The sequence below is a fragment of the Colius striatus genome, chromosome 11 (genome assembly GCF_028858725.1).
Source record: "Colius striatus isolate bColStr4 chromosome 11, bColStr4.1.hap1, whole genome shotgun sequence".
In the NCBI taxonomy this organism is placed as follows: Eukaryota; Metazoa; Chordata; class Aves; order Coliiformes; family Coliidae; genus Colius; species Colius striatus.
This window is the reverse complement of record NC_084769.1, coordinates 6031134-6043264: the sequence shown is the minus strand read 5'-3', so window position 1 is coordinate 6043264 and position 12131 is coordinate 6031134. Positions and strand designations below refer to the sequence as shown.

General features: G+C 35.9%; 1 protein-coding gene across 1 annotated transcript in view; it reads right to left on the bottom strand.

Moving 5' to 3' along the window:
• The window catches only part of LRP1B (LDL receptor related protein 1B), a 556160-nt gene that overhangs the window by 122371 nt on the left and 421658 nt on the right, over positions 1-12131 (bottom strand). Inside the window, exons 47-54 of the mRNA XM_062005148.1 lie at positions 11610-11738; positions 10800-10919; positions 9682-9795; positions 9334-9483; positions 5843-5965; positions 3997-4116; positions 2060-2188; positions 969-1091 (exon numbers count right to left, since the gene is read on the bottom strand). Of these exons, the coding sequence (XP_061861132.1) occupies positions 969-1091; positions 2060-2188; positions 3997-4116; positions 5843-5965; positions 9334-9483; positions 9682-9795; positions 10800-10919; positions 11610-11738 (1008 nt within the window). The remainder of the gene's footprint in view (positions 1-968; positions 1092-2059; positions 2189-3996; positions 4117-5842; positions 5966-9333; positions 9484-9681; positions 9796-10799; positions 10920-11609; positions 11739-12131) is intronic.

The window sequence follows — 12131 nt, the reverse complement described above, 5'->3', positions numbered from 1 at the left end:
GGAGTGTTTGTTCCCTTCTTTCTTGAAGGAGTCATAAATCTGTGCTGGCAAGCAGTGTGGCACAGTAAAGGAGGAACGGTGCAATGAAACAGCTGATGATGAGAACTCAATAGTCACACCAGATGCTCTCCTGATCTGACCCATCTGATGTCAACATGGCAGGAATGGCTGTTGCCTGCACTACCACTGTACTTGTAGTGAGCATAGAGATAAAACACAGAAGCAGATTTTTTGCCATGTGATACACAGTTCTAAGTGATGTGGACAAAATCCCTTCTTTATAGGACTAGCAAACAAGTTATTTGCTACATTATGTTATTTCCTAAAATGTTCCATTACTCTTTCAACTCAAACTTTACATTACAAATGTTATTAAATGCAAACATCAACCATGCTTTTTCTTACAATCTTTGGATGTCTACTTTCACCATTTATGCAGATATACTCTTCACATAGTGTCTACAATACACAGCTATCTTTTGCTGAACCCATCTCCTGAGCAAATTTAATGGAGTAAATAGGCAATACAGATGAATGTTTCTGAGTATGTGCAGATATTTAGATTATCTAAGAAACCCCTAAATTCATAAGAATGGTGAAAAATCAAACATTTGTGTATGGCTTTAACTGGTATCACTTAACTGCAGCAATAATCACAGCAGAGGTGTTTCATTATTTGACCGAAAAAAATGTGTACAGAGACAAAAAAACCCAACCCTGTTAAATGTTATTGGCCATCTACTGTAAGTCACAACTATAGCAAATAATTTGTCACTGTAGCTCAGCTCCAAGGTGTAGTCAAGCTCCAAGGTGTATTCACTAATGCATAATTTAAAAGTTAACATCCAAACAATTTTAAAACACAAAGAGCTTTCTTTTTATAGTGACTTAAAGTAATATGGCTAGCAAAAGGCCTTAGAGTTAACAGTCTGAAATGTTTCTATTTACTCTGCTTTTGTTATACTTGCCACATTCCAGAGATTCATCTGATCCATCTCCACAGTCATCATCGTGGTCACATACAAACTGTTTGGGAATGCAGACTTTGTTATGGCACATGAAAGCATTCTCATCACAAGTGTTATTAGGAGCTAAAGGAAAACACAGCACACAAAAATAAGTGACAATCAGAGCCATTTTCTTCCAGAAAGATGAAATAAGAAGTAGTCATTCTGAGTAGATTCAATGAGAATAACTGTAACTTTTGAGTCATACAAAGAACATTACACAATGCAATAGCAGAATAAGCTTACTCATCATCATAAAGATAGCTAAAGAAGTAAGGATGGCTAAAATCTCATGTAATGCAAGGCTTCAGAAGCTAATGCTCTCTACAACTGACCTCTGAGGCAAAGAATATTTGAGAAGTATAGATGTCCTTTCCATATTACTCTGCTTCTAAGTGAAAGCTCTTCAAAATTCACAAATACTCAAAAAACAACTTGGCTTAGAAATGGTGACAGAATATGCATTCAGCAGACAGTGAAGTAAAAAACCCAAACAAACTAATAATCACTATTTTAAACCCATACCAGTTTTAGATACATTAATAAAGCAAAACCCATAATAAAACTACTGTTGAACTGCTGACACTTTGAACAGAAATGTATCTCAGAAGGCTGGAAGAAATGGTTTATAGGGAAAGAGATGTCAAGTTCTGAACAATTAGTCAGAATAAATTGGAGACAGAACTGTAGGTACCTTTTTGATGCATAACCTCCCTGACACACAGCAGCATTTTCCTCGGAGAGAGCAATAAAACTACACACTTAATTATGTGCTAATTTTCATTAGTAAACACACTGTTATAATGTGTATGATGTGACACACATACTGATCTTCAGTTGGCATGCCTCAGTATATACTAACCAAACTTGAAGATGTTAGGGCTTATTAAAACATTGAAGGATCCTGGTATGCATCCTCATGTGTGATCCATCAATCTTTGCTAACAACCTTGACAGTATAACAGTATGATTCTACAGATGCAAACAGCATCTGAGTATTGCAAAGGCAAAAGTACCAAGAAACTCCGCATGCTTTTAACACGCAAACCTACCACAGCCTGCAGTTGACAGTTCGTCACTTCCATTAGGACAGTCCCTTTCACCATCACAAAGCCAGTGTTGGGGCACACAGGCATGGGAGCCTAAGCAACTGAACGTGTCTGCTGCACAGGTCACTGAACCTGAGGAAACATTACACACGTGTCTTAAACATGTCCTGACTAGTTGGGGGGTTTTTAAGGTAACGTCAGTAATTGATTAAAGATTTATTATTTTGAAAGAAGATTTTGTTCTGCAGAGTATGATGCATATACTGGCTAAGGCTATTTTTCACTAAAATCTTGACAATCTCCTGTTTCTTTCATTCTTTTAGTTTATTCAGACTCGTAATTTTCTGCAAGGAAACCTAGTTTATTATACTTCATGAAAACTATGCAACAGAATAACTTCTCAAACTCATTTTGCTCTTTGTGTTTGACTCCATGTTTGGACTGACCAAACAAAGGAACTAATCTTGTAAACTGCATAATCCACAGGGCATTCTAACTCTATGCCAGGAGACTAAAGGTACGAGAACCTGCATGAGTCAGCCCCATGTGGAAGAGAACAATGTGTAGCAATACAACAACAGCAGCAAGAAAATATCTGCCAGTTCTAACACAAGTAACTCAACATATTCTTCATTTGACTGGATTTTTTTAACAGGCTTTTCTCCAGGTAAGAATTAAAGTTAATCCTAAGATTAACTTTACTGTTTAGAAGTAAACTTTTGTGCAATCCATTACTTAACGTATTCTCTTAGATAACTGAAATATACTTCACTAAAAAGGAGACAGTGTGTTTTCTACTAATTTTAATTAAAAGTAATAAAGTAGTAAAACAAAATTTAAAAATTGTTTTTTAGAAACATTCAGGCAAGGAGAAAGCTTTTGTTTCCTTATATACTCATTTGACTTTTTTTGCCACTCCTGAATCTGAGCTTCAGGTTAAATAAATATTGATTTTTTTTTCTTTAAGACTGAAAAATCTGAAGACACCTTGATCTCACTTTCCTTGTAATACAGATCTGCCTCCTGTTTCTAAGGAGACATACAACCTTATCTCTCCCCTCTTTATAATTGGTGTGGATTTTTCCCTCTTCAAGAGAAAATCCACGACTTCATTGGGTGGGCTTTCTCCTGATAAGGGATCCAGAATGTACTGCATGTCAAGATATCAAAAGAAGTCATTCTGAACAACCTTAAAACAAACAAACGAATGAGGTATAATTCAGTGGTACTTTGCAGCTTGCTGGCCTTTGTTTTCCTCTCCCTTTTTCTACTTTCTGCTCTAAGTTTCCTATTAAGCCTTAGGCCTTGATGTTTCTTAGGATTTCACATTGTTCTACAGTAGTCCCAGATGAAGTGCTTGTCTTCTTTTCCTAGGGGAGAGAGGCAGAGAGAAATCTTCCCTTTCAAACAAGTTCCAAGTCCTCAGCATGACCTGAATATCATGAAACACTGTATTCTAGATGGATGTCAACTTGAAGTTAATGCAGTAATTCCTTTGAGAATTTGAGAGAAATGTTATGCAATAATGCTACTGACTTACACCAAAATTAAAGAATAGGTGAAAGAGCTAGAGAAAAATCCCTTAACTTAGTAGTCTTCAGGCATCTACCATTGAAACAGAACACTCAAATAGCTTCAGTGGTTTTGCCTCAAGGATGAGAATTAGAGAAAAGTTTGGTTCTCCTTTTGTCCATGGTCCTGTGCCATTCATATCTTCACTGAGTCTACACACAAATCATACAGTCCCCATAAAAAGAAATACAGCTGCTGGTTACAGGGTACTGAGAGAGGATAACACCCTATCCTTAAAGCACATGCAAGCACATGCTCTTTGGAGATGCTGTACTTGTGTTCTTTCCACCATCTTCTTTCTTGGATCATTTGGTGTCATTCAGAACGTATGATCTGATACAGTACAGAACTAAAATTATTCTACTTACCACAAATAGCATCACTCTCATCTAAACCATCTCCACAGTCATCCTCACCATCACAAGTCCACTGCTTAGAGATGCATTTATTTGCAGAGCACGCAAATTGATTCCATGAACAAGACGAATCTGGGAATGACACCAGCCACTGCATTTGTTAGGTTCACAACAGCACTGCATTCCCTGTGTTTAGGAATCCCCATACTGCTAACTGTACTCTCACTTTAGTCTACTGAACCAAACACTCTTATTATTCAGGTTGTTACCAGTTTGTCTGAGTTTGCATTCACCCATACATTCATAAAAATAAAGAGCAAAACATTCAAAACACTTACATTCTAATATTTTAAAACATTTAGTACAATTTAATGAGCAACACTTAAAAACTGAAGTCTGGTTTGTGTTTTTCACATGGATATTGTAACTAGTGAACTGCTTTATTCTGTTAGTAAGGCAGAGATGGCACAGTCCAGATTTTCCAACACAACCTTCCTCTTGGCACTGCAGTGTTTGACTGTCTTTAAAAGGTTTCACGTTCCTTTTCTCTCACTGAAAATAAATTGCTGCACATTTCCATTGTCACCCCATTTATACCTTTGTATGTACTGAAAATAATGGCATGCTTATACATTTCAAAATCAGTTGCTGAGGTATCAGTAAATGCTATGATCATGACCTTTTCTGAAAACTTCATTGTCCACTTGTCCCAGGCTTCTTTAAGCATAGAGTTTGTTTTAACTGATAACAACAAATTTCAGTATTTGCAATAAAAAGAATTTTAGGCAATGCAATCTGAGTTTAAAAGTAGAGCATTGAAAGAAGTACCTCAAAATGGGTAAGAGCAATAAGTAGGGAAAAAAACAACTGCCTCAAGCCTCTCCCCTCTCTCCCACAAACTTTGGCTAATAGGTTTTACAATATTGAATATGTTTGTGTAATAAAGCCTGGAAATGTAAACATTGAGTTAAGCTTGATGAGTGTCATCAGCACAAAACCTTCTGATTTTCATAGTGCACAGCTGTTCCTAATTTGAAGTTGTAAGATAGATATATATATCTGTCTATCTTACAACACTGTAAACTGCAAATCAAACATGGAAGCATGTTAATGGGAGCTGGGTCATAAAAAGAGTAACTAACACGTAACTTCCATTCATGTTAAGTGTTTAAAAAAGGAATATACAGGTTTAAGGTTCTATTTAAATAGGGAATAGGAGAATTTGATATTTTGCTGCTCTGCTACGATTACAGAAATAATCCATTCAGTTAATCCATAGAAATTTTAGTTGAAAGATCAGTTCTCACTATAAGCAAAACCAGCCCACATGGCTGCTCAATTTGGTAGGGTTTAAGAATCTTCAGAAAGAGTGGATCCTTAACCTGTTTCTCAGTTTATGCTGTATTTTATTCATATCCCTTTTGTTGTTACTTTAAATAGTTATACCTGCACAGCCTCTGATGCAAAGAAATGTCTATTTTTATACCATAAAGGCATATTCTACTTACATCCTGTTGTGGCTGAGATACTAATATGAACTGACTACATCTATAAAACTGTTCAAATGAGGAATTACCAAGAATTAGTGAAAGTGATAAATATTAAAGCAATGAGAAAGTCTGTATACAAAGGTATTTTTAGGAGAAAAAACCTGATAGAGCTTTCATGCTGGCATGAGACAAAGTTTAAGATATTGGCAGCACAAAACAGTAGAGAGTTGAATTCGAAAATACAGTATTGAGAATCTCTCTTTTCAGAGATAGCTCTAGATTAAATATGAGATACAAACCCACACTTCTGTTTTCAAAGTGCATTAGTGATTACAGAAATATGTACAGAAATGATCTCAAATGCTCACCACAGTGCAATTCATCCACTCCATCCTCACAGTCTTTCTGCCCATCGCAAAGCCAGGTGGTCAGAATACATCTTCCACTAGGACAACCAAAATAATTTTCTTCACATGTGGGTTTGTTTTGAACTGTGATAAAATAAAGAATGTAATGTAAAATGGTCTCTACTAGTATGATTAGGAGCCTAATACATTTTGGCTAAATTCCTGAATACTAATGGACAACAAATTGCTTCTGTCTCAAAATTAAAACTATAAATAGTGGGGTTTTCATTATGTTCATACAAACTTGAAAATAGCTGAGTAGTTTAGGGACCTGAAGTACTTCATTTATTGAGGGAAGAATCAGAAGGCAGCTTCAAACTGCACAAAATAAGACCTATAGAGGAAAGTAGTTCATTTTACAGGTTTTGAGATCAGGTTTGTTGTTTTAGACCAGCTGCAGAAATTGCCCTTCTGATCTATCTGCCATCAGCTACAAGATAACCTAACTGTGGCAGTATTTTTGTCACAATCTCCAGGATAAGCTGCATATCTGATGCATGTGCCGAGTCTCTGGAGCTGTAACACTGATGTCAGAGCCAGAGATTTAGACTTTCTCACAAATTAAAAAGCTCTTCTTCCTTGCCTTTTTCCTTTGTAGAGTATGAAACTCATTTAAGATTTTACTTGTATGAATGCTTAGAAAGTAGATGTGAGGAAAGAAAACATACCATGTATTTAATTTCATGTTGTAAGCACAAATATTAGTCTGGGTGGCACAGGTTATTTTCAACATCTCAAGCAAGATCTTTGCCTGGGAACACACAGTGATATACACTCCTTCCAAGCACTGGAGATCATTGAAGCTCTCTGCCAAGGTTTATATTACTGCCTTAATATATTGGGGCTATCAACATTGGTTACATTTCCACTCCCCTCTTTCTCTCTCTCTTAAAAAGAAAGTTAGTTATCATATTTATGGCTTCTATAGCTGTATAAATAGAAAAAAAAAAAGAATAAAGTAGGACATCTATGCTGAATGGGCAGATAGTAAAGATTCTCTAAGTACAGCCACCCCTAAATGAAGATTTTGCCTTAATTTTCTGTAAAAACAATGACACTGAACAAAGGCTGTAAATGAGAATTATCAGATTACCAACAGAAGCAAAACTCAAAAACTTAATGTGCCAAAGTCCATCAGTGTTGAATGAAATGGGAAAGGAAATCATATGTAAGCTGAATAGGAATGATACTGCTTCTACGTAAAGGGAGCCAAGATCCAGGCTATCACATATTAAAATCATGGAACTTTTTGGCATACATTTGAAAAGCAGAATGAAGTAATACAAATAAATGGATGGTGGAATAAAATGCAACATTAATTTACTTATGCAACATTAGTTTACCGAAGCTATAGCACAACTACCCTCAAAATCGTCTTTGGTGTGGAGAGAAACTCCTAACAAAGGAAATACAGTAAATCTGAGCTATTTTGAGCTCAATGAGATGTTACATACAGTAAATTTTCAAGTGTTATTAGATAATCTGGGTAATATGGAAAATAGAATGGAAGCTAAAATTTAATATGCAGCTGGCTTATAGAAAGGTTGAAAGTTCTTAATGTCAGAGGCTGATTGACATTAGTGCTAAAGTTCTAGGTTCCTTCCAGATCCTGATGTTTTCATCAATAAAATTGGTACAAAATACTTAAGAATTCTATTAGAAGCTTCTAGTGACATAACGAGATTATTGCACAGAAGAACAGATTATTAAATGGAAATAATCAGATGATGTTAATTACTAGGCAAAAACTGCATTGTATTTACCAATACCAAATTTAAATACAAATTAATAATAGTTATTAATTAGTACGTCTCATTTTACTAATAGTCATTCTCAGAAGGAGGGAGATATTGTTCACAGGAAGACAAAATCTAGCATGAGTCAACTCTGAAAACAAACATAAGCAAATGAAAATGTGTCAGCACTCATACAAAAGTAAGACTTCATCTGCTATACTGGATGCTGGGCTGGTATATTCAAGAAAGCTGCATGCTGAGATGACTAAGATATCCCTCTCTTTAAAGCAGGGATTCTAAAATGCCTTGGCTTGTTTGCCATTGTAAGTAAAGAGTACAATTACTGAATGACTACAAGGTCCTTCTCGGTGTAAGGACAGGTACAAACTGCAACACACAGACTAGAAATTAAAAGAACGAATGAAGTTCTGGAAGATGGTAGTAAAATATAGAACTAATTTTTAATTGTATAGATTTCTGTATAAAAGCTCAAAGTGTAGGAGAGGAGATACAGGGTTAAGGCAGTGGAACATCTCATGATGAAAGGCTGAGCGAGCTGGGGCTTGGTAGCTTGGAGGAGACTGAGGGGTGACCTCATTAATGTTTACAAATATGTAAAGGGTGGGTGTCAGGAGGATGGAGCCAGGCTGTTCTCAGTGATGGCCAGTGACGGCCAGTGACAGGACAAAGAGTAATGGGTATAAACTGGAACACAAGAGGTTCCAAAGAAACACAACAAAGAATTTCTTCACAGTGAGGGTGAAGGAGCACTGGAACAGGTTGCTCAGGGGGGTTGTGGAGTCTCCTCTGAGGACATTCAAAACCCAGATCCTGTGTGATCTACTCTAGGTGGTCCTGCTCTGGCAGCGGGGTTTGGACTGGATGATCTTTTGAGGTCCCTTTCAAATCTTAAGATCCTGTGATTCTGTGATGTTCCCAGAGTTTCTTTAATACTGCACTGTCTTCAGTTTGATAAGAATTTCCTAGTATGAGTCTAATCCTATAAATATGTATCAAGAAACCTGTGTTCAAGAAAGTATTCTAAACACAGTTTATCACTTCATGTGTATCTTTGCTTAGGTATTGTACTCAAACTTAAATGAGGGATTCTGGAAAATAAAGGAGCAAACACATAAATGTCACCATTAGGTAAGAACTTAGTATTGTAAATGATTCAGTGGTTAACCTTAAATATACAATAAATAACCTCAGCCCTGAGATTGAGACACAAGTATACCACAATCACTTTGTACTGGCTGAAGACTAGTACAAAACTCTGAACTCTGCTTTGGTGACTTATGCCAGAGGAAGTGAAAAAGTAAGCAAGAAAAGATATACTACCCACTAAAGCAGTAGTGAATAAAAGTTCCTGAGTGATTGTGCTGATGCTTGATGAGCTTGACATTTTAATGACTCACGTTTTACTTAAATAAAAATGATTAATGACAAACCTAACCTGGGGGAAACTGAAAGCTAGACATTACAGTTTTCTTCAGAGAAAGGCAGGAGTAATTTGTTATAATTTGCATAACCTAATGAAATACAAAACAAAGACTGGTGGAAAAAACCTTCATTCAGCATTATATTAAATCTCTATTAAATAAAACAGTATTCACTGAATAAACACTTCACAATACAATTAGAAAGAGGAAGGAGAAATTCAGGAGCCTGTTTAAATAAAAGTAAACTAGTTTTTTCTTTCTTTTTCACAGTTACCTGGGCATTTAAGTTCATCTGTATAATCTCCACAGTCATTAGATCCATCACATATCCATTCTGGCAGTATACAAAGTGAAGTTGAATTACAGCTAATAAATGCTGAAGATTTTATTCCAAGTTTATAGAAGTAAGCACAGTTTGTATTATCTGGAAAGAGACAGTAAATTACTCTATTACACCTAATACAGATTGACAGCTTTATACTTTGGTTTTCAGGTTTAGCTTTAGCTTGCAAAGACTCAAGCAGCTGCTGGTATCCAACCAGTAATGACTATGAATTAACTGCTACATAACAAGGAACAATCATGGAACAGATGCTATGATGGAGCAGAAATGCAAACTTACTACAGTTCTTTTCATCCGAAGCATCTGCACAATCAATGATCTGGTTGCACTGTGCTGATTTTCCAATGCAAATCCCATCTGCACAATGGAACTCTGTTGAAGCACACGTTGAATCTATAACATATGGTTACAAAAGATGTAAATTTGTGTACTAAACAGACTCTTCAGATGCATATTGTATGTATTATGTTTAAACCACCTACCTTTTAGAATGAAGCATTCAGAACACAAAGATTTATCCAAGGTAAAAACTTGTTAGAAACCTAAGGGCTAATAAAGCTGAAAGTACAAGTTTCTAAATTAAATTATTGTTTTTTGAGCCTAAAATTCTTTCTCTAGATAATTCAACTCAGATATAATCACTACATAAGGAACAGAGAAACACTTTCAGGACCATCTATGTATCTCAGATTTTTTTCCATGTAACACCAGGTTTGGGTTTTCTCTCTCACCTTATTCAGCTGTATGATTAAAAACCATGCAGTGCTTTCAAAAACATGCTAGTTACATCAGCTATATAAATTTCAGCTATATATTGTGTAACGAGTTCCCTTCCAATCTTTCTGAATTGTAACCAAGGTTTTGTGCTGTCTGCTAGCCAGCCTTCATTCATTGGCTGATGCATGGAAATAAATATTCATACTTAAGACATAAAAAGAAAAACAATTCTGATCTAAAGGAGACAATTCCAGAAGTTTTGAAAAGGACACAGATATGGCCATGCATCTGAGAAGCAAAGAAACTGAATGCTAACTAGTTCAAAGAAGAACCAGTGCATTAGATGCAGAGAAGTAATCACTCATCCTTCAACCCTTCTGTCTGTAACAATGATACTCTCTCATTTATTACTTCACAGAATGTATTTTCTGAGTCTTCTAGTCACGGCCACTCACATTCTAGGAGCATAGGCATACCTAAAACTGGTCTTCAGACCACTGCCAACTTGTGCTTTCTTTAACATAGCAGTGGGCACCTGCTTGGTCCTGAATTCTAATTAAACAAATTCCAACACCTGTAATTCAAATCAAGCTATATGCCCTTTCTAGCTTCTTCTATTTGCATATTAAGCACTGACAGAGCAATATTCTGAAATCACTTTGGAAGTAACTGTCATTTACCTTTACAGTCAAATTCATCTGAGTTGTCACCACAGTCATTGGCACCATCACATACTTTGTCACTCAAAACACAGCGACGATTAGAACACGGCTTGAAACCCTTTCGACAGCCTCTGTTTTCTGGGAAGTTAAGTATGAGTACATCATTTCATTTAGACACTTGATAGATAATAAAAATAGCCTTACATTCAAACCAGATCAACATGTTACATGAAAATGTATTTGAACTTCTGAAGTTTTTTGCTGTAGCTTATTATTGTCCAGCACAAGGACTGAGACTGATAAACAGCTCAAGAATAATAAATGAAAGACTAATGAGAAAGAATAAAAGATTGATAAAAAATGGAAAAGAAATGCCCAATTCCTAGTTTTCAGTACTTTGTGGCAAAAAAGGCCATGTGCTTTACAGGAATTTGTTTTGACACACTTTCATCAGGCATGTGACAATGTTTCTCGAATGAAACATACCAAATTTGCCCTAAACTAAAATAGAAAGAAATAGTGAGTAAAATAACAAGAAGTATTAGAAGAAAACTTTCTGGATTTTTGAGTATCAATACTACAGGGGTACATAAGAACATTTGAAATGCTTTTTATTAAATATGTCAGCTAATACATGAAGTTTGCAAGGGAAATATGTTCAGGTCATTCATATTATGGGAGGGTTTTCTTAACATGAGAGATGGCATTTTCTTCTTGTGCATCTAGGTGAGCAGTCGGTGTGAATAAAGAGAAAAATCACAGAGGAACCAATGTAAGTATGTACAACTGAAATAAGAATGCAAAGGTGGAATTTCTGGAAACACTTACCGCAGTAGAAAAGTTTCTCATCAGACTTGTCTTTACAATGAGCAATGCCATCACAAGTCAGCTGATAATCAATGCATTCCCCATTTCCACATTCAAACTCAGAATACATGTTGCAAGTAGAATTTTTAGCTGTAAATAAAACACATTAACACATAATTTTTAATAGCTGTTACACTTAGTGATAATGAGGCAGAAAACATTGGCTGCGTTTAGAATCTCTCTTAAACAGGTTTTGAAAATCTATGTAGAAAAATCCCCACCATGTCATCAGAAATAAAAAGCTTCTACAAAGCAGTGGCCTGCAAGACTGCTATACTTCTCTGTAAATTTGTTGACATCATGCAGGATTGAGGGCAGATATCTAAATAGCAAACCATTTCCAGAAATTTTATGCTGGGGGTGAATTCCAAGCAAGGGAAGAAAGAGTCTGTAAAAGAAAAATACATACCCAAATATCCATGAAGGAACACTTAGTGAAGCAACTTAAAGGCAGTGATTCTGACTTTGTAACCACTGTACCAC